General features: G+C 40.5%; 1 protein-coding gene across 2 annotated transcripts in view; it reads left to right on the forward strand.

Moving 5' to 3' along the window:
* ARHGEF26 (Rho guanine nucleotide exchange factor 26) overlaps window positions 1-26,928 on the forward strand; it is a 120,115-nt gene that overhangs the window by 79,334 nt on the left and 13,853 nt on the right. For both annotated transcript variants that reach the window (XM_084873853.1, XM_084873854.1), the window contains 4 exons: window positions 2,485-2,559; window positions 3,923-4,012; window positions 12,577-12,731; window positions 24,123-24,332. In XM_084873853.1, coding sequence (XP_084729979.1) covers window positions 2,485-2,559; window positions 3,923-4,012; window positions 12,577-12,731; window positions 24,123-24,332 — 530 coding nt within the window. The remainder of the gene's footprint in view (window positions 1-2,484; window positions 2,560-3,922; window positions 4,013-12,576; window positions 12,732-24,122; window positions 24,333-26,928) is intronic.

Genomic DNA, 26,928 nt, shown 5'->3' on the forward strand with positions numbered 1-26,928 from the left:
GGATGAAATAGTAAATGGTAAGTATGACAATAGACAGTGTTTGTTGACTAAATTAATAATATAGTATACAGGCTTGTACTGAGTTATATTAATACTAGAGGCCTGGTGCTCGACATACGACATTCGTGCATGGGGCTGGGGGGGGAGGGCAGTCATCATCCCAGCCTGCGCCCTCTCGCAGTCTGGGACCCTTCGGGGGATGTCTGCCTGCTGGCGTAGGCCCACTCCCTACCTAAGCTGGCAGACGGACATCCCCCAAGGGGTTCACAGATGTGGGAAAGGCTCCCACCACCACTGCTGTGCTCTCCAGCCATGAACCTGGCTTATCTGGCTGAGTGGTGCTCCTCCCCCCCTCTCCCCCCCGTGGGAGTGCATTGACCACCAGGGAGCGGCTCCTATGTTGAGCATCTGCCCCTTGGTGGTCAGTGCACATCATAGCAACCAGTCATTCTGCTGTTTGGTCAATTTGCATATAATGGTTTTATTATGTAGGATTATGACTTACTCAAAGATACCTTCAAGGAGCAGTTGCTGTGCTTTCTTCTCTAAGATTTATCAGCAGTAATGAGGTCATTAAAACAGGATTTATACTATGTGACTTCTAAAACTATTTTATGAAACTTTGAGTTGTATAGGGCAGTGTTCGGCAAACTCATTAGTCAACAGAGCCAAATAGCAATAGTACAACTATTGAAATTTCTTTTGAAAGCCAAATTTTTTAACTTAAACTTCTTCTTACACCACTTATTCAAAATAGACTTGCCCAGGCCGTAATATTTTGTGGAAGAGCCACACTCAAGGCCCAAAGAGCAGCATGTGGCTCGTGAGCCACAGTTTGCCAGCCACGGGTATCGGGAAATATTTCAAACATTACTATTTTAAATAAGAAATGGGTGCTTTCTAAATGTCAGTTTTCTTGTATTACAAATTTTCAGGTTTGTTTCTTCTTCTGAAATTGCATTCTAGCCATGTTTCCTTAGATTCTGTATATACTGCCATCTCTCAGCCTTTCATATTCTGTTTAATTTTGGCAAAATTGCTTGAATAGATTGAGACTAACAAAATCTAACATACCATAATGGGGGTTTAATGCCCTTATTGTCCAGTGGGCTCTAATTTTTTTTTTTTGAGGTACTGAGTAAAGCTGTAGTCATTCTCCCTAGAAAATTCATTATGCACCACATTTACATAAAATCGAAGTGTGTAGAGACATTATGAATTTAGGGTGCCTCCTCTCAGGGAGGCACAAGCCAGTATTTTTAAAACTATTTTCATTCTTCTTAGTCTGCCACAAAATTGACTTTTGAAAATGAGCACTTTTTAAAAGGAAAAATAGAACATACTCTACATGTCATGTACACGGTCGATAATGTGGTTAAGTATTATTTTATTAAAAAACACACACAAAACCTTGTTTCATTTTTGTTTGCATGGGTACCTGTCATGATGTTAAATGTATTTTCTGCAGTGGGTCATAGTCAAAAACATTTGAGAACCATGACTATAAACCCACAGATGGCACTGTCTGTGTTTCTTCTGACACATCATATGTAACAATCCTGACACCCAACCTCAGGTTTGTAGGCCTGGTACTTACCGCCATCGTAGGTACCAATGGTTTGCTAGATCTACCTACCTTCCCCCTTCACCTGATTCCCACTGCCCTAATCTCTTCTCCTGTGAGAGAGTCTCGCCACTGGGGCAGAATCTAAATGGACTTCAAACATTATCTCTTCAATTTTACTTCATTTGTAGATTTAAATGTGTTTTGAAATGATTTAAACTTAATTGAGATGAACAGTTTTAACACTCGAAATAGTTTTGTTGGTTTTGAATCAGGTCTAGTTTCAAAACTTATGTGTAATTCAGTTTACCTTGAATTCACTTTCTTTGAGCTCAATTTTACCGTCACAAAAAAAATTGCAGTATAAATATATCAAGAGAAAATTTAGCAGCCTTTTTTCCCTTGGTATCTTTATTCAGTCGTGTTCTATACAAAATTAGTTCACTTCTAATGATGATTATTATGATGATGATAATGAAAGCGATTTTATCATTTATTGATGGCCTACTGTATTCCAGACACTCATAAAGCGCTTTACATGTGTAATCATTTAACCCTGGCAGCCACCTGGGGCATAGCTGGCATTATTCTGAATTTACAGATGAAGAAACTGAGGCTTATAGAGACAGAGGACTTACCCTAGATCAAATAGGGAGTAAGGGGGCAGAGTTCAGATTTGAAATCGGGTTCATCCACCTCTGAACTCTATCCTCTTATTTCACCATTTCCTGGATTCACTTGGATTCTGTGTGTGTAGAGACGATTTCGTGGCTTTTGTCACTGGATTTTAATGTCATCGTCATATCCACCCATAATATTGTGACATTTGCTGAGTGAGAGGGTATGTCTGGGCATTGGTTTTATCGTACTTAGTAAAATCAGTCAATTAATTTTTTTTTCCTTCTTTTACTTTATTACAGACTATCTGCCAAAAAACTCCTAAGGACTCTCCAAAGTATGAAGTCTGTAAAAGGGCCTTGAAGGAAGTAAGCAAGGTAACTGTTGGGTAGCTCCTCAGACAGTAAAGCCCTCGGATCGCGTGGAAGAGAATGTGTCCGGGTTTGGTGCTGAAAACTGGTAGATTCTCACAGCCATTTGCACAGCATTCTTTAGAGAGCTGAAAAACAAAATGATGTTTGCTACACTCAAGTGAAATGTGTGTTTTTACCGTGTCAGACCGTCTTGTTTTAAGGGCCTATAGATGTCTTAGTTTCCTGTGGGGTCTGAATAGCTGTTTATTGATTTCCTCATTAAATAAATATTTATTGCATGTCAACTGTTGTGCCAGGCACACCAGCCCTTGAAACCACGGTGATGGTTAGCGGCTTTTTTAAAGTTACCTCATTGACATAAATTAAGGTGTTGTTTAAAGGGGCCTGTTATAAATAAATATCATATTATGACTAAAGATGCCCCTCGTGGCTCCTATATAGGAAATTACGAGGGTTTTAGATGCTTTGTGCTGGGAACTATGGACAAAGACCAACTATATGTTTCTTTCTTTTTTTTTTTTTAATATATTTTATTGATTTTGTACAGAAAGGAAGGGAGAGAGATAGAGAGTTAGAAACATCAATGAGAGAGAGTCATCGATCAGCTGCCTCCTGCACACCCCCCAATGGGGATGTGCCCGCAATCAAGGCACATGCCCTTGACCGGAATCGAACCTGGGACCTTTCAATCTCCAAGCCGATGCTCTATCCATTGAGCCAAACTGGTTTCAGCCCAACTATATGTTTCTTATTATAAATTACAATATCCCAGGCCATCACTAAAGGACTGATTCGGTTGTAGATCATTCATAATCTTTAAGTACAGTGAATATCCCTGAGCCTGGCCATTCTTGAAGAGTCACTGACCATCAGGTTTTCCCTAGATGAAGGCTTCCCCTTACTAGTCATATACTTTGAATTACTAGTCACTCTGCTTGGAATTTGCCTGTGACCTTGGTCATCTGCCTCCAGCTGCTCTGACTTGACAGTGAGGAGAAAGGTGCAGCATGCCCTGAGGGTGTATAAGGGGTTGGGTTGAGGCCAGCAGGAGGGGCAGAGGAAAGGAGCAGAATGCTCAGGGGCTGGGCTGGGCCTGTGGGAGGAACCTGGGTGTGGAGGGTGTGATGTAATAACAACTCACCAAGGACATGTGTTCCTAGAAATTTTTAGGAGACTTTCCCCCTCTGTCTTCACATCCTAGTGACCCCACTTCTCACTGAGGACAGTGTCTTAATTGTGTAAAAGTGAATTCTTCAACCGTCAGAGAGGGGTCCATGGAGCTTCCCCAGTGCTAATGACTTCCTGCGAGAGAGATCTGCTTTTGAAAGTGGATCTCTCAACCCTCCGTATTTTTCTGTGTTCCCAGTTGGTTCGACTATGCAATGAAGGAGCTCGGAAGATGGAAAGGACAGAAATGATGTACACAATTAACTCCCAGCTGGAATTTAAAATTAAGGTATTTTCGCACTTCTTCATAAACAGATTTATTACTGCTCTTGCTTAAGGCTTCTATAAATATGAAGACAGTTGAGGGCAACAGAAGTGGATAGGATTTTATCTCCCTCTCTCTAATCAATGCAGAAGGACCATGCATTGATTAGAGAGAGGCTGGCAGAGAGAATAGCAGATGCTGAGGGAGATTCTATTCCTTTTATGCCAGATTAAGCGACCTTTCCACAAACCACAGTTAGGTATGCTCTGACAAGAACATTCTTCCCCAGCCCCCAACTTGGGGAACTTGGGGAAAGGGTAGTTAAAAATAATAGAATTTACGTAGCTGGTGTGGGTCAGTGGTTGAGCATCGGCCTATGAACCAGGAGGTTATGGTTTGACTTCTGTTCGGGGCTTAATGCCTGGGTTGTGGGCTTGATCCTCAGTGGGGAGCATGCAGGAGGCAGCTTGTCAGTGATTCTCTCTCATGGTTGATCTTTTGTTCCTCTCTGAAATGAATAAAAGTACTTAAAAAAAAAAAAAATCGAATAGAACTTTAGTATGGAAAGGAGCTTTCTTTTAGGTTCCCGAAGTATCCTACAAAACAGTGGTATCGTATCCCAGGAAGCTGGACCGTGCTGTTCTACCAAACTCAATAAGGACACTCCTTGTCCAGTTTGCAGAAACAGGTTGTTTGTAGATTGTTCTTTGCAAATTTGTTTTTTCCCCATAATTCTTTATGTTGACTTTGTGCTGCTCGCTACTATAATTTTTTTAAAATATATTTTTATTGATTTCAGAGAGCAAGGGAAAGGGATCATTGATCAGCTGCCTCCTGCGTGCTTCACGCTGGGGATCGAGCCCTTAACCTGGGCATGTGCCTTTACCGGAATTGAACCGTGACCTCATGGTTCAACGCTTAACCACTGAGCTATGTGGGCTGGGCTGATTTTTGTTTCTTTCTTTCTTTTTTTTTTTTTTTAATCTTCTTTTTAAAGATGGCAAACCCATAACTATTGTTCTTTTTAAAAATTCCTTCCCTAACCATGTTTCTTTTGCCTTCCTAGCTGAAAATCAATTTATTTAAAATATATTTAAACTTTATTTCTATAGAATGCAAAATTAATATATAATTGAAGAAAGCTTACCCCAGGGGTCTGTAAAAGTAAGTGATTAACACCAATTGAGTTCATGAGTTTAACAAGGACCTTATTTGTGGAAGGCAGTAGGAAGAACAAGCTAAAATCTAACAGAAATTTACAGAAATGCAAAGGAGTTAGTAGCAAAGTCTGTAGCTGTCACAGTAGAGGGGAGACTGGAAATGGAGAGGAGAATGGTCAGCCCCAGGAGTGCGGGATAGAAGGAAGGGGAGCTTGTCCAATCAAAAGACATAGGGTAACGGATTGGATAAGAAAACAAGACCCATATATCTGTTGTCTACAAGAAACCCACCTCAGAAAAAAGGATGCACACAGACTGAGAGTGAAGGGATGGAAAAAGGTTTTCCAGGCGAATGGAAATGAAAAAAAAGCTGGGGTAGCAATACTTATATCTGACAAATTAGATCTCAGAGTGAAGAACATAACAAGAGATAATGAAGGCCACTTCATAATACTAAAGGGAGCAATCCAACAAGAAGAAATAACCCTGGTAAATATATATGCACCCAATACGGGAGCACCCCAATATATAAAAAAATTGCTGGAGGACATTAAGGGAGAGATTAATAGCAATACAATCATAGTAGGAGATTTTAATACCCCACTGTCACCCTTTGACAAATCATCTAAACAAAAAATCAGCAAAGAAATATCAATCCTAAATGACTCGCTAGACCAGATGGAATTAATCGACATTTTCAGAACATTCCACCCCAAAGCCACAGAATATACATTCTTCTCAAGCGCACATGGGACATTCTCAAAGATAGACCACATTTTGGGACATAGGCAAAGTCTCTTCAAATTCAAAAAGATAGAAATCATATCAAGCATCTTCTCAGATCATAGTGCCATAAAACTGGAAATTAACTACAATGAAAAAAATCCAAAGAAATCAAACACATGGAGACTAAACAGCATGCTATTAAACAAGGACTGGGTTACCAAAGAAATCAAGGAAGAAATTAAAAACATCCTAGAAACAAATGACAATGAAAACACAACTATCCAAAATCTATGGGACACAGCAAAGGCAGTTTTGAGAGGGAAGTTCATATCCCTACAAGCCTATTGCAAAAAACTGGAAAAAAGGGTAACAAATGATCTAACTCTACAACTCAAAGAGTTAGAAAAAGAGCAACAAGAAAAGCCCAGAGTAAGCAGAAGGAAGGAAATAACAAAAATCAGAGCACAGATAAAGACATAGAGACCAAAGAAACAATACATAAGATCAACAAAACCAAGAGCTGGTTCTTTGAAAGAATAAACAAGATAGATGGACCTCTAGCCAGACTAACCAAGAAACAAAGAGAGAGGACTCAAATAAACAAAATCAGAAACGAAAGAGGTGAAATAACAACAGACCCCGCCGAAATACAAAGGATTGTTACAAAATACTACGAACAACTCTATTCCAACAAACTGGACAACCTGGAGGAAATGGACATATTCCTAGAAAAATACAACCTTCCAAAACTCAATCAGGAAGAATCTAAAAATCTCAATAGAGCAGTGACTTGGGAAGAAATTGAAACAGTCATCAAAAAGCTTCCAGCAAACAAAAGCCCAGGGCCAGATGGCTTCACAGGAGAGTTTTATCAAACATTCAAGGAAGAACTAAAACCTATCCTCCTCAGACTATTCCAAAAAATTCAAGAGGAAGGAACACTTCCAAACTCCTTCTATGAAGCCAGCATCACCCTAATACCAAAACCAGATAAAGACAACTCAATGAAAGAGAATTACAGGCCAATATCCCTAATGAACATAGATGCCAAAATCCTCAACAAAATTCTAGCAAATCGGCTCCAGCAGAGCATCACAAAGATCATACACCATGACCAAGTAGGATTTATTCCAGGAATGCAAGGTTGGTACAACATCCGCAAATCAATAAACGTGATTCATCACATAAACAAGTTGAAAGATAAAAATCATATAGTCATATCAATTGATGCAGAAAAAGCATTTGATAAAATCCAACACCCTTTCCTGATAAAAACTCTCAACAAGGTGGGAGTACAAGGATCATATCTCAACATAATAAAAGCTATATATGATAAACCCACAGCCAACATCATACTCAATGGCCAAAAACTAAAACCATTCCCTCTAAGATCAGGAACAAGACAGGGATGCCCACTATCGCCACTCCTCTTTGACATAGTACTGGAAGTACTAGCCATTGCAATTAGATAAGAGGAGGAAATAAAAGGCATCCAAATTGGAAAAGAAGAAGTAAAGTTATCCTTATTTGCAGACGACATGATATTGTATATAAAAAACCCAAAAGACTCCATTAAAAAACTAATTGGCTTAATAAATGAATTTGGCAATGTAGCAGGATACAAAATTAACGCCAAGAAATCTATGGCATTTCTATACACCAACAGCGAATTTATAGAAACAGAGACTAAAAAAGCAATTCCATTTACCATCGCACCAAAAAAATTAAGATACCTGGGAATAAACTTAACTAAGGAAGTAAAGGACCTATATGCGGAAAACTACACGACACTGAAAAAAGAGATAGAGGAAGATGTAAACAGATGGAAGAACATACCATGTTCATGGATTGGTAGAATCAACATCATCAAAATGTCCATACTTCCTAAAGCAATCTATAGGTTCAATGCACTCCCCATTAAAATACCAACGGCATATTTCACTGACCTAGAAAGAACTCTCCAAAAGTTCATTTGGAACAATAAAAGACCCCGATTAGCCACAGCAATCCTGAGAAAGAAGAGTAAAGTAGGAGGGATCTCAATACCAGACTTCAAACTGTATTACAAAGCCACTGTTCTCAAAACAGCCTGGTACTGGCACAAAAACAGACATATAGATCAATGGAATCGAATCGAGAACCCAGATATCAACCCAAATCACTATGCTCAATTAATATTTGACAAAGGAGGCACAAATATACAATGGAGTCAAGACAGTCTCTTCAATAAATGGTGTTGGGAAAATTGGACAGATACATGCAAAAGAATGAAACTAGATCACCAACTTACACCATACACAAAAATAAACTCAAAATGGATACAGGACTTAAACATCAGACGGGAAACCATAAAAATACTAGAAGCATCCACAGGCAACAAAATCTCAGACATATGCCTAAAGAACTTCTTCACTGATACTGCCCCTAGGGCAATGGAAGCTAAAGAGAAAATAAACAAATGGGACTACATCAAAATAAAAAGCTTTTTTACAGCAAAAGAAACCATCAACAAAACAACAAGAAAGCCCACTGTGTGGGAGAACATATTTGCAAATGTTACCACTGATAAAGGTTTAATCTCCAACATCTACAAACAGCTTATACAACTAAATAAAAGGAAGATTAATGATCCAATTAAAAAATGGGCAATGGACCTAAATAGAATATTTTCAAAAGAAGACAGAAGGAAGGCCAAAAGGCACATGAAAACATGCTCAAAGTCACTAATTATCCGAGAGATGCAAATCAAAACAACAATGCGGTACCATCTCACACCTGTCAGAATGGCCAACATCAACAAATCAACAAACGACAAGTGTTGGCGAGGTTGCGGAGAAAAAGGAACCCTCGTGCACTGCTGGTGGGAATGTAGACTGGTGCAACCACTGTGGAGAACAGTATGGAGTTTCCTCAAAAAACTGAAAATGGAACTCCCATTTGACCCAGTAATCCCACTCCTAGGAATATATCCCAAGAAACTAGAAATACCAATCAGAAAGGATATATGCACCCCTATGTTCATAGCAGCACAGTCTACAATAGCTAGAATCTGGAAACAGCCTAGGTGCCCGTCAGCAGATGATTGGATCAAAAAACTTTGGTACATCTACACAATGGAATACTATGCTGCCATAAAAAAGAAGGAATTCTCATCATTTGCAGCAACCTGGATAGAACTATAGAACATCATGCTGAGTGAAATAAGCCTGTCAATGAAAGAGAAATACCACATGGCCTCATTCATTTATGGATATTAAAAAACATTATAAACTGACAAACCAAAAGATAGATATAGAGACAGTAAAGCAACAAGTAGACTGTAAAATTACAGCGGGGAGAGTAGGGAGATCTGGGGGAGATAAGAGATCAACCAAAGGACTTGTATACATGCATATAAGTACAACCAATGGACACAAAACTCTGGGGAGGGAGGGTATGTATGGGGGGGGGGGCAATGTTAAAATATGTACACAGATAATAATTTAATAAAAAAAAAAAAAAAAAAAAAAGAAGGAAGGGGAGCTTGTATCAGTCAGGTAAGGCTTCCTACTCCAAATCCAAGATGTAACACAACATGAACAACTCCAAGGCATTGAAAAGTCTTTGGACTGTCGAAGACAGGTTGATATTTCCTCAGCAAGTTAAACAGAATTACTACATGACCCAGCAATTTCACTCCTAGGTACATACCCAAGAGATCTGAAGACTGTTGTTGAAATAAAAACTTGTACACAAATGGTCATGGTAGCATTATTCATTATAGCCAAAAAAGTGGAAACAACCCACATGTCTCCATCAGCAAAATTGGCGAGGTGGTAAACAAACTGTGGTATATTCATACAATGAAATAGTACTCAGCCATAAAAAAGGACAAAGTCCTGATACATGCTACAACATGGATGAACCTTGAAGACATTACGCTAAATGAAAGCAATCAGACTCCAAAGGTCACATATTGTATAATCCTTTTTATATGAAATGCCCAGAATAAGCAACCCATGGAGTTAAAGTAGAATCATGGTTGCCAGGGCCTTGAGGGGAGGACAGAATGGAGAGTGACTCAAGGCATTTGGGGTTTCTTTTTAGGGTGTTGAAAATGTTCTGAATTATATAGTGGTGACCACTGCACAACATTGAGAAGGTACTGAAAGCCACTGGGTTATATGCATACCTTTAAGTGGTTCAATGATTAATTTTCTCTCAACCAATAAAAATATATTTGCTCTTCAGCAGCTTTTTCTTGTCTTGCTGACTCATAAAATTAGTTCAATTTTATACTGAGACTAGTTTTCTAGGATGCCAAATAACACAAAAAAATGATGAAAAGTCTTTTCTCCCTAGGACTTACATTATGATTCTCTTTAGGGATATGTTTTTATTCATGAACTTTTTTTTTCTAGTTTTTTATTTACACCTGAATTTTAGTCTTAGAGTTTCTGAATTCCAAGAATTCACTTATGGATTCTTTTCTCTTGGGCATTTTCAGAATTTCTCCTCCTCTTCTTTCTCTTCCTCTTCATCCTCCTCTTCCTGCTCTTCCTCTTTCTCCTCCTCCTCCTTCTATTCTTCTTCTTTAAAGAATGAGTTTCATCTTACAATAAATTCTGAAACAAAAAACTTTTATAATATCGGATTTTTGTTTTCAAAAGAAGCATATATATATTGAAAGCCACTGCCTGTTTTAGATATTCCTTAGATAGTTATTTTTGCCTAGTAGAGTATGAGGAACCTATAAAAGTCAATGTACTTCAAAAACAACAAACCAATTTTAAAAACTTTCTTTCTCCAGCCCCTAAACTAAGAACTTAATCATAAAACTATCCTTGGTTCATGCAACAGCAAGATAGCACTGTGTCCCCAGTAATTCCGTACCTTCAGCAGGACCAAACCTGACACATATTTCTTTCTTTTTTAAAATATATTTTATTGATTTTTTTACAGAGAGGAAGAGAGAGGGATAGAGAGTTAGAAACATCAATGAGAGAGAATCATCGATCAGCTGCCTCTTGCACATCCCCTACTGGGGATGTCCCCACAACCAAGGTACATACCCTTGACCGGACTCGAACCCGGAACCCTTCAGCCGCAGGCCGACGCTCTATCCACTGAGCCAAACCGGTTTCGGCCTGACACACAGTTCTTGGCGGTGACCTCTTGTGTGCAGGTGGGGTTCCCCAGAATGGTCTAAGCTATCCTTGTCTGCCAGCCTTTTAAGCTTCAGCCATTCCTGTTGGATAATCATCTGAGTTGAGATTTGGGTCTGGAAACTCCATGAACTCCCTTAATGGCAAGTTTGGAAATTTTGAGGTCAGCCATAATGTTTTCTCTTCCTTTTTAAATCTTCTGGAAAACAGTACATAACTGATGAGCAACCTGCTCATAAAAGTTCTTTATAAAGTAAAAAAAAAAAAAGAAGAGAAAAGAAAAAAAAAATCCTCTTAGCTTTCTTATTTCTTCAATATCCTCAATTTCCTTTAGCTATTTTTAATCATTAGTCCCTGAGAAGGATGACATTTGGTTGTACTAAGCTACTACAGTTACGTTTTGTGTGTCTAAGAACTTCTGCTTATTTTATGGATACAATTTTTTTAAATCAATTTTTTTTACAGTAAGCATTTCTGGTAACTTAAAAAAAAGAGCACTCAAGGGTAAGGATTATCCTGTGGTTTTGAGAGTTTTCCAGTCGGAAACTGGAAACTGAATTTTTTAAAAACTATGTAATTTCTTGTATCCAGCCTTTTCTCTGAGATTAAGATGGATTATTTTGGGAAAACCTCATTTTCCCCAGCCTGGAAAATGGCATGATGCTTTCAGGGATGAATTTCCAGGGGGAAAACAACCATACATTTAAGAACAGGTGTTCTTCAGAATTTGGCTAAGTCAGTAATCGGCTGACAAACCATACATTTAAGAGGATTGTTTTTCCGTTTGAATAAAGTCTACTCAGTTCATAAAGGAATGCAGACTTTTATATTTGGCTCTTGTTGACTACAGTTATCTCCATTTTCCTGTATGTTTAGATGATGCTGGTTTGTGATATTTAAAGTAACTGCAATTGATACTTATAGATTTCATTTTGAGGCATTTCAGTGTTAACTGACTCCCTTCTTGATCTTTTTCATCTGAGAGTTAATGGAAGGACAATATAATCCTTTCTGGTTGACCCAATAACATTTTCTCATTGAGTTTTAGTTACATGTAGGCAAGTTGTTTTCATATTGGAAAATAAATTGTTGTGGCTCACTTTCTATTGGAGAATTACTATACCTCTCTACTTATTATATTTTGTTATAATCTACATAATAAAAGATAACATGCTAATTGACCGTATCTTCGCAATACCCACCAGCCAATCAGGACTGGGCAGGCAAATTAACCCAACAAAGATGGCATGTTAATTTGCATACACATGTGCTCAGCGGCCAGGGACTAAGCAGAACGCAGAAGTTCTGCACCACCCCAGCTGCTTATGGCCTCTGGGCGGTGTGGGAAGGCAGAAAGGCTGCTCTGGCCATAGTGAAGATGGTGCCTTCAGCCAGGGGAATGAAGGCCCATTCTTGCACAAATCTTCCTTTGTGTATTGGGCCACTAGTGTGTCTATAAAATAATGCTGCATGCCATACTGTATTTGAATATAAGTTTCATATTTTAATCTCCATCGTCTTAGACGCTCTTTGATGCTGAGTTCTTCTCTGTTTGTAGCCTTTCCCTCTAGTCTCCTCCTCCCGGTGGCTGGTGAAGAGAGGTGAGTTGACAGCCTATGTGGAAGACACGGTGCTTTTCTCAAAAAGGACGTCCAAGCAGCAAGTCTACTTCTTTCTTTTTAACGATGTGCTCATCATCACCAAGAAGAAGAGGTAAGCCTTTGTGTGGCCTGCCGTGTGTCCATGTTCCCAGCTCTGCCATTCAGATGCTTGTTCAAGGAGATCGTCCTTTCAAAGCTTGCGATGGGAGATGTATAGTTTCTGCACATGGAATCAGAGTAGCAGTTGTGCTTCCTTTTCTTTAAAGTACCTGTTGAGTTAAGACTGGAGTCTTTTGCAGTGTGCAAAGCCACTGTTGTAAGCATTTTATTTACTTTTATCTTTGAGTTCTCATGATATCCATGGGGAGTCAACACTCTTATTATTCCCAATGAGCATTTTTCAAATTTCTTCTCCATAGAACCTCTCCTCTGGTTGATAATGAGCTAGTGCAAGTCTAGTGCTCCTTGTAACTTAATTTAAAATCCACTTCTCTTAATGGTTGTTAGTCTAAAACGTTTCCCAGTGACTGGGAAGATGCTGGCGAGACTCTCATACTCTCTTCTCAAGGGAATAGAAAGTAAATCAGTCTACTGGCAGCATGTTTATGCCTCTGACTTCAGACTTCTGGTTGTGTATTCATATCCTGCTGTGGGTAGATAAACAGAAGGGGTTCTGTACAAGTCTTTTTTTTTTTTTTTTTACAGTATTTGTTCTATCTGTCCCCACTACACATACATACATTCTCTCTCCTTAGCTCTTCCCGCCAATTCTTTGTTAACATACCCTGAGCATAGTTAATAACATTCTTTATTAACTATGCTCAGGGTATGTAGGATTGTAAAATATTTTCCTGCTGGTCCTTCATAAATATTCCATCGTTCCCAGAATGTGAACTTTAAACACCATAAATTTGCGATGTGTTCTTTCCATATACTAAGGCAAGCAAGTGGGCAGAATTGCTGGCGTAGAATTGAAGTAGGGGTGCTTCATGGGGTACAGTTTAGACAAGGCGAAGAGAATCATGGAAACAGGCCTCTAGGATTATGTAAAATAAATGTTCAAATTTGTCAAAAGTATTTATTCAAATCCTACTTCTGAATAGCTGACGTTTTGGCTTAAATATTCTGTTATGCTAATTGAAATTGGCCGTTCAGAGAAAGACAGGTACCATACTCTTTCACTTCTATGTGGAGTCTGATGTACAAAATAAACCTGCAAAGTAGAGACAGACTCAGGGATACAGAGAACAGACTGACAGTTGTCAGACAGAGGAGATGGGGGCTGGGTGAGAGGGGTGAAGGGATTAAGTGAAGAAAGAAAAAAAAAAGACTCATGGACACAGACAGCAGTGTGATGATTACCAGAGGAAAAAATAGGGTGGGGGAGGTGGAAGAGGGTGAGGGGAGATAAAAGGTGGTGAAAGAAGACTGAGGTGGTGAACACACAATAGAATGTGTAGATATGTATTACAGAATTGTATGCCTGAAACCTAAACAACTTTATTCACCGGTGTCACCCCAATAAATTCAATTAAAAAAAAATAAGATTGGAGAAAAAAGAAACAGAGGTTGAGCTTTGCTTTTTGTTCCTTTTAGTCAGACTGTGTTATGAATGATTTCAGCTGCTTGGCAGTCTAGCTGAAATGAAAACTTTGAATGGTCTACCCTAACAAGCCATAATACATCTCTGATAAATATGTAAAGATGCTGATGATTGTTTTTCTTCACTTAGGAAAATAGTGTTCCCATATCTGTAAGAAAAAATGATTTATCTTACCTTGGGGCAGTTTAAATAGCTCTAGTAGCTAAGTAAAGTTTATAAATAAAAGATTGGAGGAACATTATAATTTGTGTTCTTATGTTTTGTTGGTTTCCTATGAGATAGCATGTTTTTTTGGCGTTTGTCGAGATGTTTTGTTTTTAGGGAAGAGTAATTATATATATGACTCTTCACATGCCAGAACTCTTGACTTTTAACATCTTCCAGCTGTTGAAGTATTTGTTCCGTCTCAAGGGACCAAAAGCTTTACCTACGCTTTTTATTTTAATGATGAAGTATATCACACCAATTTTAAATATAATGTAGTCTTGATTATGATGTCTTTGGTGACTTGATGAAACCATTAAGGGTTTTTCAGCTAGTAGGGTACAACTTTTATTCTTGAACTTGCATGGAACTGCCCAATACATACAGACTTTTGAAAGTTGGAATTAAAGTAGAATCAGTTCTACTTTAGCATGCTTTTCCCTCCACCAGGAGGTTTTGCCATTACATTTAATGTTGTTTTCCTAGCAAGCCCGCATTTATTTGCTCAGGTATGTTTGAGCTTGTGCTGTTATAAAAGGAAGATCAAGACATACAGTTCCAATGGAGAGAGCAACCTGAGCGGCTCACTCTGCCTTTCCCGAAACTGGAATTTCCTTGCCCTTACTATGAGCTCATCATATTTCCAAGGTGCCCTTGGCCCAGAGAATGGCATTGGAGGCTCAAGTTGTTTATGCTCTGAATAGGTGGTGGAGTGACACGGGGAACCGGGGCTCAGTAAACAGGCTCGGTTAAAAATGTGCAGTATGCACAGCCCTATTTGCTCTGCAGCTTCAAGGAGGCAACTGCAAATGCTCCGCATGCCAGAGGCAGCAGCGCAGGAGACAGGACGGCTTTGAACCAGGGGGATGCTTTAGGCTTGGCCACGAGGTGCAGATAAGGAGAGCTACCTGTGCCAGCTCTGCAGGACTGAGCCACCTTCCCTGCCTAATTCTAATCCCAGGGTTCAGTCAGGAGCTCAGCTGCTGGGTCTCCAGGGGTTTCAGCTTCAGGGAGGCTCCCCAGCTCCGGGCAGAGAGAGCTAGGGAGGAGAGCTACTTAGAGCTACTTACTCTTCCTCCTCCTCCCTGCCTGGCAGATGGTTTCTGCTGAGCAAATGGCTGGGGGGTGTGGCCACCTCTGTGGTGCAGAGACCATATTACTGCTAGTGCTTGCAGGGGCTGTCTTCTAGGACAGGAGTTTTGGCTTTCTTTTTTTTTTTTTTTTTTTTTAATATTAAAAGGAAGTTTAAAATGTCTGTTTTAAAATGTCTGTTTGCCCTGGGCTGTTTGTGAGTCACTACAGGGAATAGTCTCTTCCACCGCCTTTCAAAAGGATCAGTTTGTTTTGGATGAGAAAGTGAAACTTTGTTTCAGCAGCTTCCTGCTCTCTCCCCTCTGTGGGTAGCAGCATTTTCCTTCCAGGTGTGACAACCCAGAATATCTCCAGACATTGTCATATGTTCCTGGTGAGGGGCAGGAGGGGAGTGTGGGGGGGGGGAGGGGGGAGACAGATTGCCTCTGGGTAAGCACCACTGCCCTAGAGTGATGGCAGACTGTCCACCACTGTTGCCTTCAGTATAATTAGTGAAGGTGTGAAAATCGACAGACCTGACATAGCAATAATCTTTTTTTTTTTTTAATATATTTTATTGACTTTTTTACAGAGAGGAAGAGAGAGGGATAGAGAGTTAGAAACATCGATGAGAGAGAGTCACCGACCAGCTGCCTCTTGCACACCCCCTACTAGGGATGTGCCCGCAACCAAGGTACATGCCCTTGACCGGAATCGAACCTGGGACCATTCAGTCCATAGGCCAACACTCTATCCACTGAGCCAATCCAGTTTCGGCGCAATAATGTTTTTTAAAAATATATTTTTACTGATGTCAGAGAGGAGGGGAGAGGGAGAGGTAGAAACATCAATGATGAAAGAGAATCACCGATTCTCTGCTTCTCATATGCACCCCACTGGGAATCGAACCCCCAACCCGGGCCTGTGCCATGAGTCGCACCATGACCTCCTCTTTCATAGGTGGGTGCTCAACCACTGAGCATACCCGCCAGGTTGAAATTTCTTTTATTTTTAGAAGTCATGTGATTCTTGTATTCTGCTCCATTATATATCCATTTTTTAAGTGAAATTTTAAATAAATGCTTGGCAAAAACATTTTGGAGCTTCGTTTATCCCATGGCTTCTTATCTCCTCTAGAGGTTTACCTATAGAAGACAACCAGATTATTAAGACAGGATTCTCATGTGTTTCTGAAATTAGAGCTTCCTCTCTAAATTTCTTTATGTTCATTACTTCTTTAAAAAAAAAACCAAAAAACTTTTTTAGTGATTTCAGAGAGGAAAGGAGAAACAGAAACATCAATGATGAGAGAAAATCATTAATCAGTTGCCTCCTATACGCCCCTTACTGGGGATCAAGCCTGCAACCTGGGAATGTGCCCCAACTGGGAATTGAACCGTGACCTCCTGGTTCATAGGTCGACGCTCAACCACTGAGCCACACCGGCCGGGCTATGTTCATTACTTCTTGACTTCATTTTTGCAGAATATTTTCACCATTCCCTGTTCTTGGGGAAAACATCCTAGGAACTCACACCTTTTTTTTTTGTTTGTTTTGTTTTGTTTTGACAGACACTTTTTCCAAAGCAGGTTTGTGTTACGTGAGTATTTTTATAATGCCACAGGTTGTAGGAGAAAACCAGAACTAGCACCAAATTGCATTTGTGCTCTTTCCTCCACCTTTAGCTAGTCTAGCATCGGAGCCTAAGGAAGTTTCCTTTTCATCGCGTTTGCTTCCTGCAGACATTGAAGACTTTCCGGTTCCTGTTCCATAAATATTCCGTATATTGACATAACTGGAACTTTGCGGCACATTACACGTTCTTGGGGCTTAAACAAAGGGTTTTCTATAATAGGATATGACCAGATCACTATAAAAAGTTCAGGGGGTTAAGTTACCCCTTACATTTCCTTGGCAAATAAGCCCCCACGGGTGGAAGCTGTGCACGCTCCCTGGTCCGGCCCCACTCTGAGTTTTTCCACTTGAAGCCTTTCCCATTATGGAAAGCTGGAGTCCCCTCACGCTGTCTCTCTTCCTCTGCTGAATAGACTCCTTCCTCAGGAAATTAACTTTAAGAGGATCTTGGATAAAGAAAGGTGGTAAGACCGGCTCAGAGTGTTTTTATTCCTGCAACATAAACCGTGGCTATTTCTGACCACCGTGATAATTGGTTTCTAAATTTAAGATGATGAGTTGGGGTGGGGGAGACCTGAGAGCCCCCCATTTCCTTTCCCCTCCCCCTCTTTTTCTCTGGCCTCCCCACATACCCTTGATTCCTCTGTATGATGAGTAGTAAGGGTATTGTGCCCTCTAATCTGTAAGAAGTATTGACGTTGCCATTCAGTGTTGAAAGCAGCCGTGACCTAGAAGCATCATATCAGCGACTGGACTCAGACAGAACTGGGCTGCCATCCTGGCCATGTGGCCTTGGGCATGCTGCTCTCAATCTCTCAGAGGCTCGGTATTCTCATCTGTAAAATGGGTATAATAACTCATCTCTGTCATGAAACTTCCTTAAGAATTAAATTAGATAGCGCACATAAAATTTTAATGCAGTGAATAGTCTCTGCCAATTGACTGATAGAGGCTGAGTGTCATTATTCCTAGTATTGTGTTTCTTGTGCTAAAGATTAAATTATTTGATTGGTTAAAAAACGGTTTGAAACCTGTAGCCATGGCTACATCTGAAGGTTGTGGTGCGCTCTCGGGGCAGACCTGGATGTATGGCCTCTGAACTCCGGCCTTAGGAACAAATACATTTAGCTCTGTGCTTCTCCCTCCTCATCAGGAACTCACGTCAGATGGCAAGTGAGTGAAGGACAACCATTGACTTATTTTGTTATGAATAGTGTATAATTTGGTAGCAGTGATTTTCTTTTCTTTTTCTTTTTTTTTAAAATATATTTTTATTGATTTTTTACAGAGAGGAAGGAAGAGAAATACAAAGTAGAGAGTTAGAAACATCAAAGAGAGTCATCGATCAGCTGCTTCTTGCATGCCCCCTACTGGGGATGTGCCCGCAACCAAGGTACTTGCCCTTGACCGGAATCGAACCCAGGACCTTTCAGTCCGCAGGCCGACGCTCTATCCACTGAGCAAACCCGGTTTCGGCTGGTAGCAGTGATTTTCCTGCAAAATCCCTCACAACATTCCCCATCCCTCCTTTGTGGCTGAAAAAATGAATTCAGTATATTTTCCCCTTTTATTTAAAGAAGTCGGTAGAAGTAAACTTAAATGGGAATGTGGCCAGAACTGGTTTGGCTCATTCGATAGAGCGACTGAAGGGTCCCGGGTTCGATTCTGGTCAAGGGCATGTACTTTGGTTGCGGGCACATCCCTAGTAGGGGGTGTGTAGGAGGCAACTGATCAATGTTTCTCTCTCATCGATGTTTGCAACTTTCTATCCCTCTCCCTTCTTCTCTGTAAAAAAATCAATAAAATATATATTTTTTTAAATAAATAAAAAATAAATGGGAATGTGGTGCTTTGGAATAACTTTGTTATCCATTGAAGAAGCTGTCTACTTGCTCTTCAGAGTTCAGTTCTCGTTACGCCAGGGAGAAAGCTTCTGTGAGGTGCCAGCAGCTCCTCAGACCTGTCCGCCTTCTCTTTGTCAAGGACCGCGGGTACGGGGCATCGCATGGGCAGCTGGGAAGGTCCCAGGCTGTGGAATTTGAAGATCAGTGGTGACAGGAATAGGCACTCCTGTTGGTGCTGCTGTGGGTCACTGGCCATCCTTTTTGGTGACAGAGAGAAACAGCAGATCCTTATCTGACCAATGAACGTGATCCTCAGCTCCACTATTCATTATCTTCTTGACAATGAACTAGGAAGCGCGTGGCATGTTTGTTAGTCTTCAGAATTATTTTGAGAAGCTGGGCAAGTAAAGCTGCTTGAAATCAGTTTCTAGATCAAGATCATGTCTTGTTTTACTGGTTGGAGCACTTGACAAATTATTAATTTCTCAACAGAAGTATTTATGGTAGCTCTAATTACGCCTTTTCCCGGTTTAATAACTAACATTTACTGGCTGTGAGCCAGGCACGATTATAAGATTTTTACACACAATCAGATAATGAATGTTCACAACAACCCAAAGAGATTGGTATTATTATCCCCATTTTACAGATGAGAAAACTGAAAACAGAGAGGATCAGTCACTTGCTCAGACCACAGAGTGAATGATAGAAGTGGGATTTTCTACAGACATCCTAAATCAAGTCTGAATTCTTTTTTTTTTTTTAATATATTTTTATTGATTTTTTACAGAGAGGAAGAGAGAGGGATAGAAAGCCAGAAACACTGATGAGAAAGAAACATCAATCAGCTGCCTCCTGCAACTCCCTACTGGGGATGTGCCCACAACCAAGTCACATGCCCTTGACCGGAATCGAACCTGGGACCTTTCAGTCTGCAGGCTGACGCCCTATCCACTGAGCCAAACCGGTTTCGGCAAGTCTGTATTCTTAGCTGTTATGCTATAGTTATTATTTAAAATTGTTTATTATTTCCACCAAAAACTTGTTTGCGCAATCAGACACCAACCTTTAAAATTGAAATTAACTACAGTCATGTGAAAAAGTGTTTCGGCCGAAACGGGTTCAGTTCAGTGGATAGAGCATCAGCCTGCGGACTGAAGGGTCCTGCGTTCGATTCCGGTCAAGGGCATGTACCTTGGTTGTGGGCACATCCCCTGTAGGGGTTGTGCAAGAGGCAGCTGGTCAATGATGTTCCTTTCTCATTGATGTTTCTAGCTTTCTATCCCTCTCCCTTCCTCTCCATAAAAAAAATAAATAAAATATATATTTTTTTAAAAGAGCCTCTTTTATAACCCAACCATTTTACTGGATTTCATCTGCAAATAATCAGTTGTTTGTATGAGGGAACAATGACATTGTCCAGTAGTCACTTAAGCTACACCCATCGGCGTCCACAGACACATGGTGTGATGGTAGTCTCTCACATCTATGCATTTGCTATTTTTAAATTTATGTGTACCTTGAACTGTGAAATGCTTCAAACAACAGAAAATTGTCAAATACTAACATACCTAGCATTCATATTTGACAGATACTAACTTCTTTTCATAGTTGTCAGATTTCTGCTTTTTAAACAAAAACCTGCTATAATACCACAGGTAAACCTGAAATCCCTTTATTATTATTCCGTCTTCCTCCTCCTTCTTCCCAAAATAACTCCTATCCTCAGTTTGGACTATCATCCTATACTCCCTTGTGTGTGTGTGTGTGTGTGTGTGTGTGTGTGTAGTTTTGGTGTTTTAAAACACATGTTTATGCAGTTTTCAAATGTCCTAATTTAAAAGTCATAAATATATGCCCATCATAGATCATTCTAGCCTTTATAGAAATGTTTATGAGACAGAAGGGTAAAAGTGCTCCATAATCCTTGATTTAAGAAAGCCACTGTTCACTGTGAGGTGTATCGTTTTTCAACCCGCGCTGTTAAGTGGAATTTAGTAGAACCGAAAACTATCTGATCTGCTCAACAAAAGAAGGCCTTCCCGAGGGAAGCCTAATTGGGGTATGTACTTACCACCATATCCTGTTCTGTACGGATAGTTCTTTATCTTGTTTTTTTTTTAAAAAAAAAAAAAAAAAAGGAAAAAGAAAAGGAAAAGAAAGGGTTGTCAACAAAGGTTACTGGACTTGAAGGGGGTTTTAACCAGGAAACCCATCATTGTTTATGCCACAGAGCAACAGACTTATGTAGACGTGATCGCTGCACCTGATAGGAGCACCGGCTTGCACAAAGCAGCCAGCCCTGATGCGCAGCTGGTAAACTTGGAGCACGTATAGGACAATCAGAGGAAGTCTCCATATAAACTTCTCCCTGCGAGGGAAGGTGGTTTTTCCATTTGCCTGTTTCTGAGCAATTTAACTTCCTAACTCGTGGTCCAAGTTGTTTCAGAGACTATGTAAACCATATGTTTGCCGAGCGCCAGAGACAAACATGGGGAAGTCTGATTAGCATCAGCTTCCCTCCGGGAAGGGGCTTCTTTCCCAGCCCAGCTTTCCACCCACTGGGCAGGAGCGAGGAAGCAGGGGAGGGAGCTAGGGTCGGAAATAGCTGCATCTGGCTATAGATTCTCCCCCCTTCCTTTCTGCTGAGGCACATAGTTTAACACATATGTTATCCTCTGTATCAGCATGAGAGCGATAGTGGGTGCTGACTGACATCAGGAGGAGGCATTTAAGTATTTAGCAGGCCTGGGGAGGGGAAATGCGGTTACTTTGAACCTCTAGGACAGTGTTTCCCAAACTTTTGACATATGTGTACCCCTTCTATAATTTTCGTAATGCTGAGTGCCCCTCGTACTCATGAGAACGTAGAATTAGGTGCAGCTAAGCACGGTGCAGTGCATATCCTGACCAAACTCCAGTGCAACGCGTACCCCCACCAAACTCTTCCCATACTCCTGGGGGTATGCATACCAACACTTTGGGAAACACTGCTCTAGGAGATTAAGTGTGTGTGCACGTGTGAGGGAGCATGAGCAGTGAACCAGCTAGCAAGAGTAAGATGCTTTTCAATATTTGTTTTATTGGGTTTGAATAATCGCTGACAAGGATAAAGAAGTTACTACTGTTGAATGAAAGCATGTTCTTTTTCTATTAAATGTATTAAAAGAGTAGTGAAGTTGTAGATGTTATTTATTATGAGATGATGAAGTGTACAGGTCTAGAAAAAATGATGATATTGGATGATTGCTATTGAGTCAATTTTTTTTTAAAAAAAGGCAAACATTTCCTACTTCCTACTTTGGACTCAGCAGTCAAAACAATGGGATAGTTCCCTTATAAGGTCTCTTCAATGACACAGATGTGCAGGTGTGTAGGAACTGTCACCTGGAGGTGAACTCTCAAAGCTCTGAATAAAGTTCATCACCCAGTCTGGATATTTGAGAGAACAACAAGCATAAACTGGGTCAGCAGTCACCCTTGCTCTTAATGGTCTTGTAGTTCTTATCGCTGAAGAGAACAATTAAAAACATTCTATTATAGTTGATCTCCTTCTTCTGTCTCTAATTACTCTCAAAGACAAAGATTCAAAGCACCCAATGAAACACAATAGCTGCTATTGTTTGTATTTAGGCAAACACCGGGGGAAATTAGAAACTCTAAAACTTAAGAGGCAAAAGAAGATTTAGGTAGTTGATTCGTATTAGTTTACTTTAGTTTCCTGTAAACTCTTGGTCTTGGCTTCTAATGGGGACTAACCAACCGGTGAAACCACTTCATGCTAAAGACTTTTTGGAATGCAAGTCATCTTGAATGACTGCTTCATAGTATGTATTATACATTTCCTTGCCTCCTATTTCTTCGGGAATGCAAAGAATACCTGTTCGGTGTCATTGTTTAAGGCACTACCTGAACACCCAGGCACACAACATTAGGCTGGTTGGAGTTTTCCATCTGCAGCAAATTATTTTAACTGGAAATTGAGTGCCTTTGACTAACGGGGGTAGTCTTTTTTAACTTGGATCCAGAGTAACAAGGAGCTGCAGAGAGAGGGCCATGACAAGGAAGCCTCCCTTCATCTTCTTGTTTCTCTTGTTGGGGCTTTGCTTTTGCTGGCTTGCTTGTTTTATTGCGAGTCCTGGGCTATGAAATCCGTGTCCAAGATACCTGAGACACATATTATAAACGTTTTCTGCTCTTCCAAAAACTGACTGCTTTGTTGCTGGTTAGCATGGTCTTGTAAACACTCAATCTTAGTTGTGTGTAAAGTGTATCATCCTCTTTCCTCCTTTTATAAGAAGTGTGAGCTTTGATAGCCTCATTTTGGTGTGACCAATACTGTTGTATGTTCTGAGTATGGCTTTGCGGGTCTGTAGGCAGTTAGTTTCAGGAGAGCTTTGGGGATAATGTTGCCATGTGTGCTTCCAGTTAATACAGATTATTACCCTAGCAACAGAAGGCTTGCCAGAGGGCAGTATTTTGTTTGATATATAATAACTGTATTTTCTGCTTTCTGAGGGAACACTCTACCAAGCTAAATTTTAGAAAAGATACAGTTTTTCAAGGAGAGTACAAGGGAGTCATTGACAGGCAGGTGTCCAGCACTGAATAAAAGAAATTCCAAGAAATCTTGAGCAAATGGCTTGTTCCGAAATTCCTAGTATAGGAATTTTTCCTTTCTCTTCATTGCCCTAAGTTCATCCATTTGTGTTTATGATTAAATAAGGGAGCCATTTGACATTGTTCCTAGACTAGACTTAAATGTATTGCATAGTTATCAATTTATTCAACAGTTATTTATTGAGCTCTCCCATGTTCAACTGCAAACGTACATATTCACAGTAGAGGGAAAAGCTGTATCTAAGCTAGGTTGGAGTTTTTCAAGGAGATGAGGGTATATGCAAGGAGTGATTATAACCAGGCACCAAGAAATCCAAGCATGAACCAGAAGACGTGAAGGATTTAAGGATGGGAGAAAGGTAGTAGCGTCAATGGCCTGTAGAAATGGGTAGGTTGAAGAATTGTTGGGCTTGATTAGAAGAAGAGAGATAAGCAGTGGTGATGAGAGTCCTGTTTCACATCAGGATTACAGGTGGCAGTCTTATCCACTGAATTACTGACATGTTCTTTTCTCTTTTCCTTATAGTGAAGAAAGTTATAACGTCAATGATTATTCCTTAAGGGACCAGCTGTTGGTGGAATCTTGTGACAATGAAGAGCTTCCTTTGTCTCCAGGGAAGAACAGTTCCACGATGCTTTATTCAAGACAGAACTCTGCCAGTTACCTCTTCACTCTGACTGTCCTTAGTAACCACGCGAATGAGAAAGTGGAAATGCTGCTAGGGGCTGAGACACAGTGAGTACGGTGGGGAGAGGGTTTTAGAGCATCTGGTATCCGTCTTCCCTGCCTCATTGCCCTGGAACTTCCTGGGACTAAGGAGGGGACTTGAGTGGGATGTGCTGGGCTGTGCAGGTGACCAGCAGATGACACCTTCCCAAGGCTGACGAGGGCATTCCTTCAGTTTGAAAAGTGATGCAACAGGTGGTGTGAGACCTCCTTTGGGCGCCTCTCTCCTAAGGAGAGAGTGTAATAATGTCTGAGCTTTGGATTTTTATAAGACTGGAAGGATAAAAAAAAAAAACCAAAAACATCTTAAACACTATGGAGGTTAGTGCGTGTCCAGATGTTCTGGAGCATTCTCAGAAACTGGAGACGTCCTTTCATCACTTGCCGTTAGTAATGGCGAAAGTGTGTGGGATTTGCTTTGTGTTTTCCTCTTCTCTGTGTTTATAAGGAGTGTTTGTTTTGTATCCAGGCCTTGCCAACACCACAGAGCTCTTCCCCGCTGTCTGCTTTGTAATTGATGTCATCTCCACCACTGTTTCTGGGGTTCCTGGAAGAGAGCAGGAAGTAAACCGTGTGCAGTTCTTGTTGCACCGAGCCCGGATCCTTTGCTGGGACATTCCGTAGCATTACTCTCCCACCACCACCACCTGCCTTTTGTTCATACCAAGGGCTGAATGGATATTCATTTCCTCAGTCAGAAATATTCTCAGAATATCTAGTTGTGTCACCAGCAAACTCATGCGTCTGACTCATATTTGTAGTTCTTTAATTAATAGGAAGAGAACATTCCAGAAAGGGCATGGGGCAGATGTCTCCTTGGGTACAAAGGGAGTGACTCCCTCACTCTACCCCACACCAGCAACTCAGTAACAGTTCAAAAGTAAATAACTAGACAAAGACTTTTAGCACACGGATGTGGTTTTGAAGGAAAATATATTACTGCCATATGCACTTTCCTTTAAAAACAATAGGCTACTTAAAAGTCTAGCAACCTGACCCTGGGCTCTGTTCGTTGAAACATCATCTGTATACCAAAAGGTTGAGGGGTTCAATTCCAGGTCAGGGCACATACGTAGGTTGCAGGTTCAATCCCCAGTAACCAATCCATGTTTCTCTCTCACGTCTATGTTTCTCCCTTTCTCCCTTCCTCTCTCTCTAAAATCAATAAACATACCCTTGGGTGAGAAATTTAAAAAAAAAAAAAAAAGATCTGGTAAATTGGTATATGCCATAATTGGAAATGGTGCAGGTCATCTCTGTGTTACTTGATTTTGATCAATCTAAGTTTGGGTCTATGTATCATGTTTTCTTTGTTTCTAAGATTTGCAAAATGTATAGGAGTGTATATATTTTTTATGTTTTTCCTCTTTTGTACATGGTTAATGTAGTTCCTTAGCAATCCCAGTTGAGAAAACAAGGTTTTCACCACCACGTTGGCCTTGAGTAATTGTAGAACCCAGGCAGGTCACATGTATCCTTTGGCTACTAATTCTTCAATTTGAAAAAGATTAGGGTTCATGCCGAAGCCAGTTTGGCTCAGTGGATAGAGCGTCGGCCTGCAGACTGAAAGGTCCCAGGTTCGATTCTGGTCAAGGGCATTTACCTTGGTTGTGGGCACGTCCCCAGTAGGGGGCCATGCAGGAGGCAGCTGATCGATGATTCTCTCATCGATGTTTCTAACTCTCTATCCCTCTCTCTTCCTCTCTGTAAAAAATCAATAAAAATATATTTTAAAAAATGCTGAATATATGTCTCTGAAAAATTATTTTCTGCTTAAAACTACTTTTTGTTGTTGTTCCTTTGCCTGTGTTTTTCCCTCTTCCTGTAATGTCCTCTTCAGACCTCCTTGAATTACCACCTGCATCCCCTCTCAGGGCTCAGACCAAGTCTTCCCTCTCTGAAGACACCTGTCAGGGCTGCTCATGGTAATTCATTCTGTGCCACTCTTGATAATTCATTTTTCTCTTTAGTTTTCTTTTTTTAAAATATACTGCCATATCCGTGACCGGTTTGGCTCAGTGAATACAGCGTCAGTCTGCGGACTGAAGGATCCTGGGTTTGATTCCAATCAAGGGCATGTACCTTGGTTGTGGGCACATCCCCAGTAGGGGGCCGTGCAGGAGGCAGCTGATTGATGACTTTCTCTCATCAATGTTTCTAACTCTCTATCCCTCTCCCTTCCTCTCTTTAAAAAATCAATAAAGTGCCGAAACCGGTTTGGCTCAGTGGTAGAGCATCGGTCTGCGGACTGAAAGGTCCTAGGTTCGATTCCGGTCAAGGGCATGTACCTTGATTGCGGGCACATCCCTGGTAGGGGGTGTGCAGGAGGCAGCTGGTCGATGTCTCTCTCTCATCGACGTTTCTAGCTCTCTATCTCTCTCCCTTCCTCCTCTCTGTAAAATATCAATAAAATAAAATAAAATAAAAGAGTTTGCTATGTAAAAAAAAATCAATAAAGTATATTGTTTAAATATATATATATAGATAGATTTCAGAGAGAAAGGGATAAGAAGAGAAAGATAGAAACATCAATAATGAAAGGGAATCGTTGATTGGCTACCTCCTGCACGCCCCCTGCTGGGGATGGAGCCTGCAACCCGGACAT

Source organism: Pipistrellus hanaki, assembly GCF_964339955.1.
Source record: "Pipistrellus hanaki genome assembly, chromosome: 2".
Taxonomy (NCBI): Eukaryota; Metazoa; Chordata; class Mammalia; order Chiroptera; family Vespertilionidae; genus Pipistrellus; species Pipistrellus hanaki.